Source organism: Eretmochelys imbricata, chromosome 1 (assembly GCF_965152235.1).
Source record: "Eretmochelys imbricata isolate rEreImb1 chromosome 1, rEreImb1.hap1, whole genome shotgun sequence".
Classification (NCBI taxonomy): domain Eukaryota; kingdom Metazoa; phylum Chordata; order Testudines; family Cheloniidae; genus Eretmochelys; species Eretmochelys imbricata.
The window spans coordinates 122,723,309-122,740,304 of NC_135572.1; the positions used below are offsets into that span (position 1 = coordinate 122,723,309).

The following is a 16,996-nucleotide window of genomic DNA, read 5'->3' on the forward strand; positions in this document are numbered from 1 at the left end:
TTCCAGCCTTTTACAAACCATCCCACACATCTGTTATGTCAGAAGCCTTCAACCTAATTCTTTGTGAGCCGGACATATGGGAACATAATTATATCATCTCTATTTGTTTCTCTTAACCTCTCTCACTCCTCTCTTCTTCTCCTTCCCTTTCCCAAAACTACATAATTTAGGGTTTCAGAGTAGCAGCCGTGTTGGTCTGTATCCGCAAAAAGAACAGGAATACTTGTGGCACCTTAGAGACTAACAAATTTATTTGAGCATAAGTTTTCGTGAGCTACAGCTCACTTCATCTTTCCACTGAATGCATCCGATGAAGTGAGCTGAAGCTTAAGAAAGCTTATGCTCAAATAAATTTGTTAGTCTCTAAGGTGCCACAAGTACTACTTTTCGTTATATAATTTAAGAGTCCACTAGGAAATTAATCTCTGTTTTAACCTGTCATCTTTATTTCCATCAACAGATGCTTACCCCAATTCTGAAGTGGTCTACGTCTGGACTAATAGCACCGCTACATCTGTGGTGGTTGCAGAAGACGGTTCACGACTTAACCAGTATCATCTGATGGGACAGACTGTAGGAACTGAAAACATCAGTACCAGTACAGGTGTGGTAGAATGCATCTTTCCACCACACAGTTGCTAACAGGAAAAAGAGATGCAGTGGGGGGAGATGCATACAGGCTCTTGGGTCTTTGGTGCGGGCACTAGGGAGATGCATATCAAGTCTTGGCAACTGTACAATAGCACCTCAGAGTTACCAACACCAGAGCTACAAACTGACCAGTCAATCACACACCTCATTTGGAACCAGAAGTACACCATTAGGCAATAGGAGAGGCCAAAACCAAAAAAACAAACAAACAAACAAACAAACAAAAAAGAACAAATTCAGTACAGTGCTGTGTTAAACATAAACTACTAAAAATATAAAGGAAAGCAACATTTTTCTTCTGCATAGTAAAGTTTCAAAGCTGTATTGTCAGTGTTCAGCTGCAAACTTTTGTAAACTTTTGAAAGAACAACTATAAAGTTTTGTTCAGAGTTACAAACAGCGCATATTTCAGAGCTATGAACAACCTCAGTTCCCGAGGTGTTTGTCACTCCGAGGTCCTGCTGTATTTGCGAAATCGCAGCACTATTTCTGGCTTATTTCCCTGCTGGAGGAACAGCGCCAGGAGGCAAACACTGCCCACCCATTAGATCTGTACCAATTCTAGGTTTATAGTGATTTGCTTGATGAAACCGTTAGGGGGAGGGGGAAGAGGGAAGGTGGCAGCTGTTGCTGAGCTTTGCTGCGTGTCCTGGGTACCACGTGGCCAGAGAGGAGGTGCTAACCCCAAGGATTCCCATTTCCTCCATAACTGGAAGTGGAGGCACCAGATGTGGCAGCATTAGAGAGGCAAAGAAGCTTTAATCCCAGCCCAGCCATCCACGTGAGGCCCCCCCTTCCCTCCCTCGCCTCCTGCTTAAGGCTTCCATGTCAGGGCAGCCCTGTGCTTAGATGGGGGTGGGGGATACCTGGGAGGGTGAAGCCAGACCAGCTCTGACAGTTACATGGGTTCCACAGTACAGAGGCTTTAACAGGTTATATAATATACTTGTCTTGAGAGAATTAATGGAGTAGAGTCTAAGGGCTCCTATGATTGGAACCAAAAATATCCTGTCTTTAAACAAAGCCATCCCCTTCCCCCGTGGCTTCATTCACAGAGGACTTTTAGAATGCAGATTTGAACAATGCTCTGGCAGAAATTAACACTAGTAAAGCACTGAGACATATTTATTGTGAGGACCTGGCACCTCCTATCACTGGCTATAAATGACAGGCTCTGAGATCTAATTTGAGACCCTGAGGAGAAGGTGTAAACCAGATTGGTAACCTGTGCTATCCTTGGAAGGGATATTTAGGGCAGTTTACCATGCGCACAACCCCCTTATCCCCAACCTCTCTCACCCACACACACACACACACAATCACAAAGGTTGGTAGCATTAAGGAATGAAGGTGCTTAAAGCTCTCTATTCAAAATTAAACAAACAAACAAACAAACAAACAAACAGCCCTGTGGAAGGTGGGGCCCACTCTGAGCCCAACTGGGCTTGCTGTTTACTCTCCAAACAATCCTAAAGCTAGGGCAATCTTGCATAGTACAAGGCAACCACAAAGCAAAGTTATGCTCCGCTTTCCTCCAAAATTTTGCTCCAATCACTCCCAACCCCTCCAATATCCATAAAACAGTTGCTAAATAAGCCAAGAGAATCAGCAGCCAGGATGTGCATGTAGAAATAATCACAGTCATTCCCCTAATAGCAAAGAGCCCCCTGGAGAAAGCAAGCTGCCTCTCATTAAAGAACAAAGACATGTTTCCTTACCAGTTCACCATCATAGCTGCATTGTTTTCTGCAATGAATGGCAGCTCCCCTCTTGCCTTCAAAACTACCAAGAAAAAGATCCAGAGGATGTATGGGGGCATCTCCTAGAAACTCGCCCTGATCCTGGGAGAAATAAAAAATCCAAAGCAGGCAGTGGACACTCCAGGGTATCAGCTCTGGGCCACTTTCACGTCTCCGTTTTACCGTGGAAGGCACCTTGGACTCCTCAACCTAAGGGAAACAGCAGAATCCTCGGAGGGATCAAAAAGTTTGTGCCCAGAAATCCCCTCCCCTCCCTAAGATTTAGGCTAATAAATTACGGTTTTCCAACGTCAAGAATTTTTTTAATGTCCCAGGTTGCATCTGGGCAGGCTGGATTCTGATTGCAGGGTGGATTGCAAAGAGCAGGACACAGATTGTAACCAGGGATTAGCAAAATACAAAAATCCGATTTTACACAGGGAAAGCATCAGTCAGTGATGGCTTTTCTGTACTTCATCAAGCTCACAGTAGGCTGGTAATCAGGGTTACTTGTGATCGGATGTTTAAGACATTTCTCCTTTGTACAGAACTGTTGAATGTGGGGGGCGCGGGTTTGGGGAGGGAGCGGAAGATGGAAGAATATTGCACAAATCCAACAGTTTGGATCCTTTGGATATATTTTGGACCACATGTCAAACTGCACAACACCTCCAATTGCATGGGGGGAAATGTTTGGGTATATAAAAATTTTACACACCCTTTATGCTATCGCTTCAAGCGGATGCCTTTTAGAAAGAGGTAAAATCTGCATCTGCACCAGTCTTACTGTATCCTACTGATTTTTGCACTCAGCTCCCCAAGTTCTGCCTGAAAAAAAGATACTCTGCTAGTTAGATTGCACCAAAAAAATCTTGGAATCTGGCACATTTTAGCACTGGCATGCTGCAAAAACCCTGATCCTCCTAATCTTGGCACTCAAGCCCCCAAATTCTACTGGCTATATAGAGAACAGGGCTGCCACAAAAAAATTCCCCATGTAGCACTGTTGCAAAAAACCAGAACAAAGCCCCAGTACTTCCACTTCCTACATAAAGAACACATCCAGCCACTTGTATGTATCGAAATATTCCTGCAAATAAACAAATAAAGAGAGAACAAGTCCAGCCACTTCTGTTGCACCAAAGATCTTGGGTTTTTGTACATTGCAGCACCACAGCACTACAAAAACCCAGACCCAAACCATAGATTGTGCTGGATTTTGCCAATTTTTGCACTCCTGCCCCAAATTCCAATATCTAAATACAGAACACAGCCAGCTGCTCTACCTGTACCAAAAAATTACAGACCCTGGGTGTATCCTGAGGCAAGTGTGGTCTGGTGCAACAACGACACAATAACACAGATCTGACATACCTGTATTCTGCCAGAACCTGCCATTTTCTTTTCAGCCCAGGCCTCAGCCTACAGGTGTAGCCACCATTCTACCACTGGTAAAAGGGCCCTTGATGTATCCAGACTAATAGCATATGAAAAACATGTATCTGGTGTCTGGATCACTGTTCCCTCTAAGCTGTGTGCGTGTGCACGCGCACACAGAGCCTAAACCCCACACACACGGCTAAACACCACGAGCACAAACATTTGCACAGAAGCACAAAAATTTGCACAGAATAAATTTTTTATGCACACGGCCTGTCAAAAATTAGAGGGAACATTGGTCGGGATCCCACTGGAGCCCGCCAATTTTTAGCCATATTCTTTCTCCAAAATTCTATTATCTAAATGATTTTTTTTTTAAATGTAGCAACTTCTAATCCATCAAAAAATCGTAGCCAATGTCTCCTAAAGGATGGGCTGCATCGTGGGAAGGATGTAAATGGGTCATGGGATCGGTGTGGAGGAGAGGCCCGGGGCAGGGGAGTTGGAGAGTTAGCCTGCCCAGCACTTAACGCTGCACAAGTAGCTTCTGTCTCATGGGACTGGGCCTAGCAACCCCCCTTTGGGTGTTGAGACCTGGTACACAGGGTCACAGTGCCACTCAAGTTTGACCTGGCTGCTCCTCTCCCATGACAGAGGAGTGGTCAGGCCATACCTGAGTGGTACTGCAAGGGATGGCATAGGTCAAACCAGAGTGGCACTGACACCAAATGGGCAGGTCGCAATGCCACTCACTCAAATATGTCCCAGCCGCCCCTCCATCAGGACAGAGTGATGCTGTGACCTTGTGTGCCAGGTTGCAACTCCCAGAGCAGGGAGTTAGGCCCAGCCCTGCAAGAAAGGAGTCATCACTGTGGGATGAGTGCAGAGCAAACTCTTCAAATACCAGACCCCCACACCTTGGGGCATTCCCTCTGCACCTCTCTGGGAGTAGGGTTGTGGTGCTAGGGTAGAGGATGCTGCTGCAGATGGTCAGAAGCCTCTCAGCAGGGTGAGGAGGTGGCGGTGGAGGAGGACACTGGCCTATGATTTTGCCCTCCCCCATTAAATTTGTATCCTGGATAGGTCGTAAAAAAATACAAAATGCAGTTGTTTGGTTGCCTTACTAAAATGTTTGGGAACCACTGATGTAGACCCTCTGCAACTTGGCACAGTTGCAGCACAAAATCACATAGCCAGCACTTGGATCCAGCTATATCAGCTCTAAGACCAAAAATTGTACCAGCTAAGTACAGAAAAAATGCAGCAGCTCCATTTATTCTTTATTATTAATTATTTCTTATGATTACTGATGTTGAGAATGGCATCCCACTGTTATAGGCTCTGTACAACCATTTAACAAAAAATAGTTCTTGTCCCAAAGAGCTTAAGTCTTAGAGGGAAATCCTGGCCCTACTGAAGTCAACGGGAGTTTTGCCATTGACTTCAGTGTGGCCAGAATTTCACTCTAAGTATAATGCTAGAGCCAACAGGTGGATACAATAAATGGCTGGGATGAGCCCAAGGTAACAATGAGACAATACCAGTCAGCATAATAAGTAGTGGTCACAGAGCATCAGCTTCCCCCCATCCCCAGCTGAGTTTTTTGCAGGCATTGTGGCTGCTGAGAAAATGCAAATTTCATGGGAAGCTTCCTCCATGTGTAAGAGCAGTGCGAAAGAGTGTACTGTCCCTTTAAGGGACAGTACGAAGCCAACAGCTGCCCCCCACCCCAATCCCCTCAAGCGGGGAAAGGGAACTGACTGCTACCCCCATCTCGGGAAATGAAGGTGGGGCATACTTGCAGTGCCACACTGGACCACAAGGGGCATGTGGGAATAACCCACACCTTTACAGGCAGCATGGGAGAAAGTGCAGAGGTACTTATTGGAAAACTGAACAATGGGCAAAACTGGCATCTTTGGTGGAGTGGACATGGGGGGACCAATGTCTCAATACTATGTAAGAAATGACAGGTAGGGTGTGAATCAGCCATGACTGGCCTTTCAAATGAAAACAAGTACTTTGGGTTTTGTAATTTGTAATTTAAAAAAAAATGCAGCCAGGTGTAGAGCACCAAAAAATCCTGCATACCAGGTGTGGGATTATCACAAATCAATGTGTATAGGAAATTATCCAGTTATAGGGATATGCTACCTCATTTTACAGCAGACCTTCTCCCAGCCCCTCTCCCCAGCACTCTTCCAGGATCCTTTTCACAAGAAAGTGAGAAGCCAGAAGAGAGCCCTTCCCTGGGCACAAGGGTTGAGACACTCTTTCAGGTAGATGGGTCCTGAGCTTTTTAGGGGTTTATAGGTCAAAGTGAAGAGCTTAAATTTATCTGGAAAGCCATAAGCAGCCAGTGCAGATCAGGGAGCACCTATTGTATGTGCTCAAAGAGAGCTACTCTGCTTACCTGGCAAGTCACCACATCCAGCATCAGTTTCAATCACTGGGTGGCTTTAAAGGGTTGCCACGTGTCGAATACATCACAGTGGTCTTAGAGAGGGTTTATAGGAGCAGAAAACAGCACTAGGTGGGCAGCTGCATGAGGAGGAGTCAGGCAGGCTTCTTAAATTGCACCGCTCTTCTCCTGCCCCAACAAGGTGAAGAGTCTTTCTACATTGGGGGCAGCAGTGTGGCAGTTTCCACACTGCTCTTCCTCCAGACTCTGCTGGCCTGTCCCAGCTACTATAACCACTTCCGCACGGGGACCATTAGAGACAGAGGCAGCCTTTACACCTCAGAATAGTATCAGCAGTCACAGGTAGCCGGAACTATTGTACCCCCACAGCCTCATACCCCACTGCGAGCTTACACAAATTGGGGTTAGATGCCAGATCTCTGATATGGCAGGTCCACATCTCAGGCTTGGTCTACGCAACACAGTTTTGCCGCATAGTTCTGTTGGTCAGGTGTATGAAGAGGTGTGAGCCCTGACTGACATAGGTGTGCTGGCAGAAGTCCCTTTGGTAGATACAGTTGCACCAGCAAAACTGTCCATTTGCTGGTACAGCTTATTTTGCACAGAGGGGCTGGAATGAATTATACTGGTGCAAAGCACAGTTTTGCTGATATAAACTGTACCCACAGTAAGACCATTTTGGCAGCATAACATACCAGTATAGCTATACTAGCAAACCATAGACAATTAACCACACTGTGTCTCACAAATAATCTGCCTATTCTAACTACTCAGCTGTGCTGTCTGTAAAATATGGCCATACATGCACATGTAAGATAGCTTCACTGTGTTATGCATCCTCCTTTAGAGCTCGTCTGCAGAGGATAACGATCATTGCATGCTACCAAATATAATATTTGTAGTTAGTCCTTTAGCTCAAGTGGTAAAGGTCTATGCTGCACTTGTCTCTGAAGAAAATACATTTTGGGGGCATGGCCAAAAATGCCAGGATCTGGCAGAATTCAGCAGGTTTATCACATGATTAAACCAATCTATACTAGAATAAGAGTGGCTCTACTTGTCCTCTATTTGGAGGGTAAAGTTGTAAGTATGGAGCAAATTATTAGCTGGATCAAATTGTAGGATGTGGTTGTTGAAATTGCGCACCAGAGTGTGTCAGGATCTTGGTTTTTCTGATGGAGTAGGAGGTCAACAATAGTCTATATTTGGGTAGAGGGATTTGTACATTGGGAGGCCAAAACTTGCCTGGATCCAGGTCCACATACAGGTTTTTGCAGCAGTCTTGTGCCAGGACTGGTCAGGTTCTAGATTTATCTGGCATATTAGGAGAGGAGCTATGGACTGTCTGTTTTGGCAGTGCATTGTGGGGTCTTGAGTCCAAATATCAGCAGGATTTGATAGGTCCCAGGGATGGCACAGGGATGGATGCAAAGAGATCTAGAATGTATTGGTGCAGTCAGAGCAGCTGTATGTGTTCTCTGTGTAGATGGTGGAATTTGGAGTCTTGTGTGCCAAAATGAGAAGGATCCAGCTTGATCTATGTCAGGATTGTCACACAGAGGCAAAATAGACACCAGTAACAACTTAAAAATAAAATAAAATAATTTAAAAAATAATTAATTAATTTTAAAAGAAGACTGGCGCCAACATTTAGTAAAGATATGCAGCTATAGTCTTCACACAGTGCCACCTAGTGCCCAAACATTGTAATACAGTTTAAACTTTCCATCAGCTCTCCTTTATTTTTTCTTTTCTGCATTTTAACAATTTCTAAAACTGTTTTTTTTTTCAAACTTACTTTTCTCAACATACATCTGTCTGTTACTCATCTCTAAATCATACTGTTTTTTTTTTTCAACTATATGGCCAGAATGAGTAACAGTTGGTGGCTAGGCTGACTTCTATTTACAAGGGTTGTCTCTGGCAAGTTTGGAATAGGTGAATCTTTTTCTCCTAATTCCTAACCTGCACTTTGTAGAGTTTATTCAGTGGATTGTTCAGCCTCTAGAACAAACTGAGGATGTTGACGGTTTCTATTGAACTCTCCATGGTCTGTCTCAATACTCTATAATCAGGGCAAGGTATTCTTTTCCTTTACAACAGCTGGAGTTCTCCATCCTTCTACTCTATCCACTTTGACACAAACAGGCAATTCTCTGAGTGCATCCGATGAAGTGAGCTGTAGCTCATGAAAGCTTATGCTCAAATAAATTTGTTAGTCTCTAAGGTGCCACAAGTCCTCCTGTTCTTTTTGCGGATACAAACTAACACGGCTGCTACTCTGAAACCTGTCATCAGTTATAAAAGTGTTCATAAGCTTTTTCTGCTTGTTGATCTGATTTGGCTACTTTTTTCAGGTCTGGCCACTCTGGGGCTAGATTGTTTTCCAGGATTGGAACAGTCCTGAGTTTCCTTCCCATCAGGAGCTGGGTAGGGCTATAGCCAGTAGCTACTAACAGTAGAGACTTGTTGCTCAGTAGAGCAAGGAATGGATCTTCCTGCTTCAATATTTTCTTGGATATCTGTACAGCCCTCTCAGACTCTCCATTTGCTTGTGGGTAATGTGGGCTGCTAGTGATCAGTTCAAAACCACATTTGGTTTGGAATGACTGAAGTTCAGTTGTGGTGTGTTGTCTGTCACTAGTTGTTCTGATATACCAAAATTGGCGAATGTGCTTGTTATTTCTTGATAACACTACAATTCGTTGTATCTTTCAAATATATTATTTCAGTATATCTAGAAAAATAATCCACTACAACTAATGATATCCTCTAAATTCGCACAAATTTGGTGCTAGCCTTTTCCAGGATCTCTCGGGTATAGGTGTTGTTATTCGAGTCTCTTCGCACACATGTATCTGTAAAAAGTTCTCACATGCACATTCACTTGCCAGGCACTCCTTTTCATTCTATGCATATAATTTTTCTTCTTCTGTAAGTGTATGAGGGCAGAATGCAATTGGCTTCCATTCAGATCCATGTAGATGCAATAACGCACCACCGAGGCCATAGCTACTGATATCTGCACTGACCATTGTAGAATTTAACTACCTCAGTTCTAAAGATAATTTCTTTGCCCTTTGGAAGGCAGTCTCCTGATTTGGGCCCCAGAGTCAGGAAGTATTGGACTTTAGTTGTTCATTCAGTGGTTTTGTCACTGTAGAAAAGTCTTGCAGCTATCAACCATGATAGTTTACCATCTCCAGTATATGTCTCAGTTCTGGTACATTTGTTGGTAGATTCAGTTCTCTAATTACTTTTACTTTCTCGGGGATAGGACTAATTCCATCTTTGTTTATTAACTGGCCCAAAAATTAACTTTGGAAAACACACTTTTCTTTATTTAGCTTGAGTCAGGACTCAGTGGTTTAGGTCAGGACTTCACTGAAGATTTTGTTATGTTCTTCCATTGATGTGTTGTCCCTAAAAAGGACGACCCCATTTATGTTCACTAATAGCTTTGCCATCTTTCTTGGGAAATTTTCAGGAACTCTAGTAATCCTGAAATGCAATCTTTGAAAGGAAAATGTCTCAAATAGTGTGATGAATGGAGTCAGTTTAGCTCTTTCTCTCTGGCTAAATGAAATTGCCAATTTTTGTGCATTTACAGCATTTGCCTCCTTTATTTAAACAATCACCTCTTGTATTGTGATCTTTCCCACATTTTGTGCAGCTAGTCTGAAAAGTAAAGGAGTACTTGTGGCACCTTAGAGACTAACCAATTTATTTGAGCATGAGCTTTCGTGAGCTACAGCTCACTTCATCAGATGCATATCGTGGAAACTGCAGCAGACTTTATATATACACAGAGAATATGAAACAATACCTCCTCCCACCCCACTGTCCTGCTGGTAATAGCTTATCTAAAGTAATCATCAGGTTAGGCCATTTCCAGCACAAATCCAGGTTTTCTCACCCTCCACCCCCCACACAAATTCACTCTCCTGCTGGTGATAGCCCATCCAAAGTGACAACTCTTTTCACAATGTGCATGATAATCAAGTTAGGCCATTTCCTGCACAAATCCAGGTTCTCTCACTCCCTCACCCCCCTCCAAAAACCCACCCCCATACACACACAAACTCACTCTCCTGCTGGTAATAGCTCATCCAAACTGACCACTCTCCAAGTTTAAATCCAAGTTAAACCAGAACATCTGGGGGGGTGGGGTAGGAAAAAACAAGAGGAAATAGGCTACCTTGCATAATGACTTAGCCACTCCCAGTCTCTATTCAAGCCTAAATTAATAGTATCCAATTTGCAAATTAATTCCAATTCAGCAGTTTCTCGCTGGAGTCTGGATTTGAAGTTTTTTTGTTTTAAGATAGCGACCTTCATGTCTGTGATTGCGTGACCAGAGAGATTGAAGTGTTCTCCGACTGGTTTATGAATGTTATAATTCTTGACATCTGATTTGTGTCCATTTATTCTTTTACGTAGAGACTGTCCAGTTTGACCAATGTACATGGCAGAGGGGCATTGCTGGCACATGATGGCATAAATCACATTGGTGGATGTGCAGGTGAACGAGCCTCTGATAGTGTGGCTGATGTTATTAGGCCCTGTGATGGTGTCCCCTGAATAGATATGTGGGCACAGTTGGCAACGGGCTTTGTTGCAAGGATAAGTTCCTGGGTTAGTGGTTCTGTTGTGTGGTATGTGGTTGTTGGTGAGTATTTGCTTCAGGTTGCGGGGCTGTCTGTATTGTTTCATATTCTCTGTGTATATATAAAGTCTGCTGCAGTTTCCACGGTATGCATCTGATGAAGTGAGCTGTAGCTCACGAAAGCTCATGCTCAAATAAATTGGTTAGTCTCTAAGGTGCCACAAGTACTCCTTTTCTTTTTGCGAATACAGACTAACACGGCTGTTACTCTGAAGTCTGAAAAGTGTTTATATTTTGCCTAGGGCTCACCCCACATTGCCTTTGAGGATTGATTATAATTGCTTTTTGCAGTCGTTCTCTATCTCCTATTGTGATTCTGTTCGTAAGTTATTTCCTCTAGGTTTCTTTCTGGTGGCCACTGGCCTCTATTTGGATTTTTAATAGTCTCCAATTATCTTGCTATTTCTACTACTGTGTGAAGGGTTAAATCTTCCCTCATTTGCAGTTTCTCTGTCAGTCCCTTGTCTAAAATGCCAGTCAGTACTCTGTCTCTCATGTGCTCTTCCATTTTGTCTTCAATATCAGTTTTCTACCATGTCATACAAGCCTCTTATAAACAATTCCACAGACTCCCCAGGTTTTTGGACATGCTGGTAGAAACAGGCTCACTCATCAGCCACATTACATGGAGGTCATCAAGCACAGCCAGCACCACAGTGTGGCTCTCCTCTTCAAAGGCGAAGGATTTAAAGATGGGTTCCACTTCCCTGCCCATAGCATAGACTAAGGAACACAACTGTATCAGACCCTTCTCCTTCTGGAGTTTAGTTGCAATGCAAAACCTGTAAATCAATCCTTCCAGTCAGGTCAGTCTGCTCCATCAAAGCTGAAGCTCTCTGGAGCATGAAACTTAGGCACTTTGACAAAATTCTGCTGTTTCTGTTCAGAAACCATGCCCGATTAGTCAGCCAGAGATAGAGGCAAAATGGATGCTAGCAACAGCTACAACTTTATGGTAAAAAAGAATGTAGACTGTCTCCAGTGCTAGCTAAAGATAGGCTGCAGTAGTCTTCATGCACCGCTGCCTACTGACAAAACAGCTCAAACTTTCCATCACAATCCGTGTCTGAGATCTAGGATTTTGCAGGGCTCTGGTGCTAGAGCATGCCAAATTGTGTGGTGCTCTAGGAGTGGTGGGAAGTATTCTGTGATTGTGGGGTGGAATGTCAGTGGGATCCAAATTCTGGATCCAGGTTTTTGCAGTGCTGCATCACTGGAACACGCCATAGTTTAGACATGTTCAATGTAGTAGGAGTGTCTGGTCATGTTTCTTTAGTAGAAATCTGGAGGTTTGGCTGCAAAAATTGTCAAGATCAGGTTGGATCCTAGTAGCAGATCTTGTTTTTTGCAGCATTGTACTGCTGGAATGTGTTGGTTCTGGACCTATTTGATGCACTAAGACCAATTGGATTTACTTTTTATTTTGGTGGTGGAATTTGGGGCCCAGCACTCAAAAATTGGCCAGATCTAACAGAATTCATGTCACCTATCCAAATTTCTGCAGCCTTGTGGCACTGGAACATGCCAGATTCTGAAACTTTTTAATACAGTAGGAGCAGTTCATTGTGTTGTTTAATTATGCAGTGTCATTCTGGAGGCATGTGTACAAACATCAGCAGGATGTATGTTCCGGATCCTGGTTTTTCCAGCATTGCAGAGCTAGGCTGCATGGAAGACCAGACATTTTTGGTGCAGTGGAAATGGCTGAGTGTGTTCTCTCGTTTGGTGATAGAATTTGAGGACTTGGGCACAGAAATCAGCAGGATCCATCAGTTTCAGGCATGGTCTGACTTTTTCCCACCACTGCATTTTTCTCCTTCTAGGTGAATACACTATTATGACTGCACATTTTCACCTGAAAAGAAAGATTGGTTATTTTGTCATCCAGACATACCTTCCATGTGTTATGACCGTGATCTTATCGCAAGTGTCCTTTTGGCTAAACAGAGAGTCTGTTCCTGCTAGAACTGTCTTCGGTGAGTATTTCACTTCTTTGTGGTGGTTATGAAAGGATTGTCTTACTCAAAGGGGTGACTGTATAAGGAAATAATAGTTTACTATGATCTATTTCTATTCCTGGTGATTTCAGTTCCCCCTACTTCTGAACCAATTTAAACCATAGGCTCTCTTCCTACCATGTTTCCAAGTCCTTTGATTCAGCACTGATGAAAATTACACAAGAATTAAGTGTGGGTTGGTGAGGGAAGAGGGAAGAAGAAATAAAATCTGTGTGTTTTTATTTTAATGGGGGAGGGGTTAATACATCTCTAGACACAGCAATGAAAACACTGATTTCTCTTCAAAAGTTTTAGTGTGTCTGTGTTTCAAGGTGCTGATCTAGATGAATCATAAAAGAGGTTAATTAGTGCCAATTAATTTGTACTGATGATAATAGGGGTATTATTATCATCAATACAAATTAATATAATTACTCATTTACAAACTGTATCCATATTACAGAATGTTTAATAGGTAAAATCCTTTTGGGATCGCTAAACAACTTGAATTATCACAAGAAGATTGCTTGTAAGCAGGAAGTAAACACCCAAGACTGATGCATTACGAAAACGCAGTGGCTGGGAAAGGGAGGAGTGCAAAAATCAGTTTTGTCCAAAAGACAGTTTTCCCACTAGTAACAGGGAGCCAAATCTTGCTATTGATTTTTATACAGAACTCTCCACTGACATCAGTCAGGCATTTTGCTTTAAAATCAGTAGTATGAGATGGGCCAGGACAACACAGAGACTACCTACCATAATGCCAAAGGATTGGGGACCTACTTCCATTCTGTTACACCTTTTAAAATCCCATGATATCAGTGGAAATTTGGGATTTACACAGGTGTAACTGACAGTAGAATTTACTCCTTTGAGTACAAACTGGAAGGCGAAGACTTTTCTGAGTGGAATCAGTAACAATTTTGTTATTAATATCAGTGGCAGCAGGATCAGACACCTACAATGGTTGGGAATTAATTATTGAAAATAATTTATGTTGTTTTTTTATCTCTGAATATTGAAATCTTGCCTTATTACTGCAGTTACTGCTAATTAGTTTAGTTATTACAATCCTAGTAAAGTGACTTCCAAGTTTCTCTTTATTACCTGTGATAATTGTTAGGTTGTTCTACAAAGTTCATGCTCTATATTGGCTGAAATCCAGAAGGAAAAAGATTATAGGATTTACATGGATCTTTCCACAAACATATCCCTGCAAATATTAGAAAGTCCAAAGATTACAATAATTCCTCAGTACACGGATAGCAGATTTTGTAATGTACTTCTTTATAAATGAGGGCTGCTATAAATGTACCACATATCAACATGAATGAATAAAATAAGTAAGATTCTGATTAACACCACTAATCTTTATGCATACAATTTTTAAAATGTTCTTTCAATATGTAGAAATTGAAGATGAGCTGGGTGCCCCAGAAGTCAGAAATAAGGTCCTCAGGGCAGGGACCTTGTTTTTCTATTGATCACCAAAGTACCATACACTTCTAAAATGTTATACAAACAGTTATTTCCTTATGACTGCTTAGGCATCAGGGCCTAAGTCACAAAACATTCCAAGTCTCATGCAGAACCCTAAACTTAATTTTTTTTCTTTTTAAAGGAGTAACTACAGTCCTTACCATGACCACCTTAAGTATCAGTGCCCGCAACTCCTTGCCAAAAGTGGCCTATGCGACTGCAATGGACTGGTTTATAGCTGTGTGTTACGCCTTTGTATTCTCTGCGCTGATTGAATTTGCAACAGTCAACTATTTTACAAAGAGAAGCTGGGCGTGGGATGGCAAAAAAGCTTTGGAAGCTGCAAAAATCAAGGTTCTTAATTTATACTTTTTGAATGACTAGAATAAGAATCAGTTACCTTGCACAGCACAAATAACTGACTGTACAATTTGCCACTGCTACATAAAAATGGATTTAATTCACTCGTGTCACACTGTCACTGCTCTTCAAATGATAACTTGCAGGGCATGCTGGGTTTTTTTTAATGCATATGCTGTCGGGTAGAATAGGAAACATTCATCTCTACTGTACATATGAACTGACCTGTGTTTGGAAGTATGACTGCGAGGGAGTTAAATGTATGTTACAACTAGAGCTGGGTAAAACTTTTGGGGCAAATATTTTATTCACTGAAAATGCAATTTCAAGTTGACCAAAACTGTTCACAAATTCATTCTGAATTCAGCAAATAGTTTCAGCTGAAAAAAAAATCAAAACACTTTGTTTCATTGTCTTCAAAACAAGCATGTTTTCATTTCAGAACCATGTTCCCTTTCAAAATATGCTTAGTTTTTTTTTAAAAAAGGTTAAAAAGAACCCAAACTTTTTTCATTTCATTGATAGCATCTACTGTTTTATTTTTTGCATCAACCTGAAACCATTTTTTTCCTACAGTCCCAACGCCAATACGAAAAATCAGTTACAGCTTTAATAGCTCTAATTACTATGGATTTTGTTCAGTGAAATTCAGAATTTAAACAAAGGTAGCATAAAATTAATATAGACAGTCCATTCCTGCTGTTATTGAGTCAGTGGGAAAACTCGCATTGAGTTCAGTGAATCAGGATCCCACAATAATCACCATAAATGCAACACAAACAAAAAAACAGCATGAAACCATGAACATTTCAACTGCAATATAGCCAGAGTTATTACAAATGTAGGCCCTGTGTGCAAATACTGAGACTATTTAATGCTTACAAGCATAACTTTATTCACAGGAGTAATCCTGTCAACTTCATTGAGACTACTCCCATGTGAAAGTTACATGTATAAGTATTTTCAGCATCAGGACTTTACTGGGAACTTTACTGGTGACTATTGTCAGGAATAAGGGCTATTCTAATGAATTTTTTCAAATGATCCCATAAAGAAAAATCCTATTTGCAGGCAATATACCTTACATCAATCCCCAGTGAAATAACTAAATACCAAGCCAAAAGCTACAAAGGACCCCAGGCCTCTCCACATGTTGTTTCCTTTTGTCAGTGATGTGATGTTAGTGACTTGGCAGCCATCCTGGAACCCTGGGACATCAGCAGTAGCTAAACTTTTCTTTTTCATGGTTTTTAAATTTACTTGTGCAAACCCAGGGTAGTGTTTAATTTGTAACGAAAGAGGTGCCTGGGTTCAAGCAATTGCGTGCCGGGGCTCAACCAGTTTTTTTTCCACTTTCAGACCTAATGCAGCAAGCACAGAGGTGCTGGGGCTCAGCCCTGGCAAGCGTGGCACAATTTAAGCACTGACCCAGGGCGAGGATCACATTGATAAAGGATTCTGCTCATTGACATGCTAGTCTGAGACCCAGTCCTGCAGGCCTTGTTCAGCGGTCACTGACATCAGTGAAAGTTTTGTCTGAGTAAGGGCAGCAAGATCAGGACATAAACAGTTTGTTGGGATTTGAAATGAGAACAGCTAGTGAACAGTTTATGTGATTGACGACTAAACTGACATTTTTGTTTAATCCCTGAGAAAACGTTTTCACCTGCCTTCTACACTAAATGGCATTTCCTTATTTATATTACAGAGGAAAGAACGTCAATTACTAGGAAACAAATCAATTAATGCTTACAGTGCTGGAAGGACAGCCCCCATACCAAACGTACCAAAGGACTCAGCCCCGTCAGTCATCTCAAGCGCTGCAACTGTTGCAGTGAAATCTGCAGAAGAAAAGCCTGCTGAAAGCAAAAAGACTTATAACAGCATCAGTAAGATTGACAAAATGTCCCGAATAGTTTTTCCAGTATTGTTTGGAACTTTTAATTTAGTCTATTGGGCCACGTATTTGAATAGGGAACCCGTTATTAAAGATGCTACTTCTCCAAAATAAACTGAAGGACTCCAAAACCACACGTGAGCCATATTAATAAAGCAAACACTACCACGGAGAATATGAAGTCCAGAAAACTTTCTATATTTGAGCAATATTCTTCAGGAAGTTTTTGCATGTTTAATAATATGTACAAATAATATTGCCTTGATTGTTTCTACATGTAACATCAGATGTTTCAGAGACAGTGACATTAATAATTACAGCCATCGATCTTTTTAGAAGAACAGAAGTGAAGACATAGAACATGGCTTCTATGCTGCACAGTATCTTACATTGATAGTTTATAAA

General features: G+C 41.9%; 1 protein-coding gene across 1 annotated transcript in view; it reads left to right on the forward strand.

Annotated features, from left to right (window-relative positions):
* The window catches only part of GABRA5 (gamma-aminobutyric acid type A receptor subunit alpha5), a 79,587-nt gene extending 62,882 nt beyond the window's left edge, over positions 1-16,705 (forward strand). The window contains exons 6-9 of the mRNA XM_077807122.1: positions 461-604; positions 12,682-12,834; positions 14,477-14,688; positions 16,403-16,705. Coding sequence (XP_077663248.1) covers positions 461-604; positions 12,682-12,834; positions 14,477-14,688; positions 16,403-16,705 — 812 coding nt within the window. The remainder of the gene's footprint in view (positions 1-460; positions 605-12,681; positions 12,835-14,476; positions 14,689-16,402) is intronic.
* Positions 16,706-16,996: the final 291 nt, after the last annotated feature.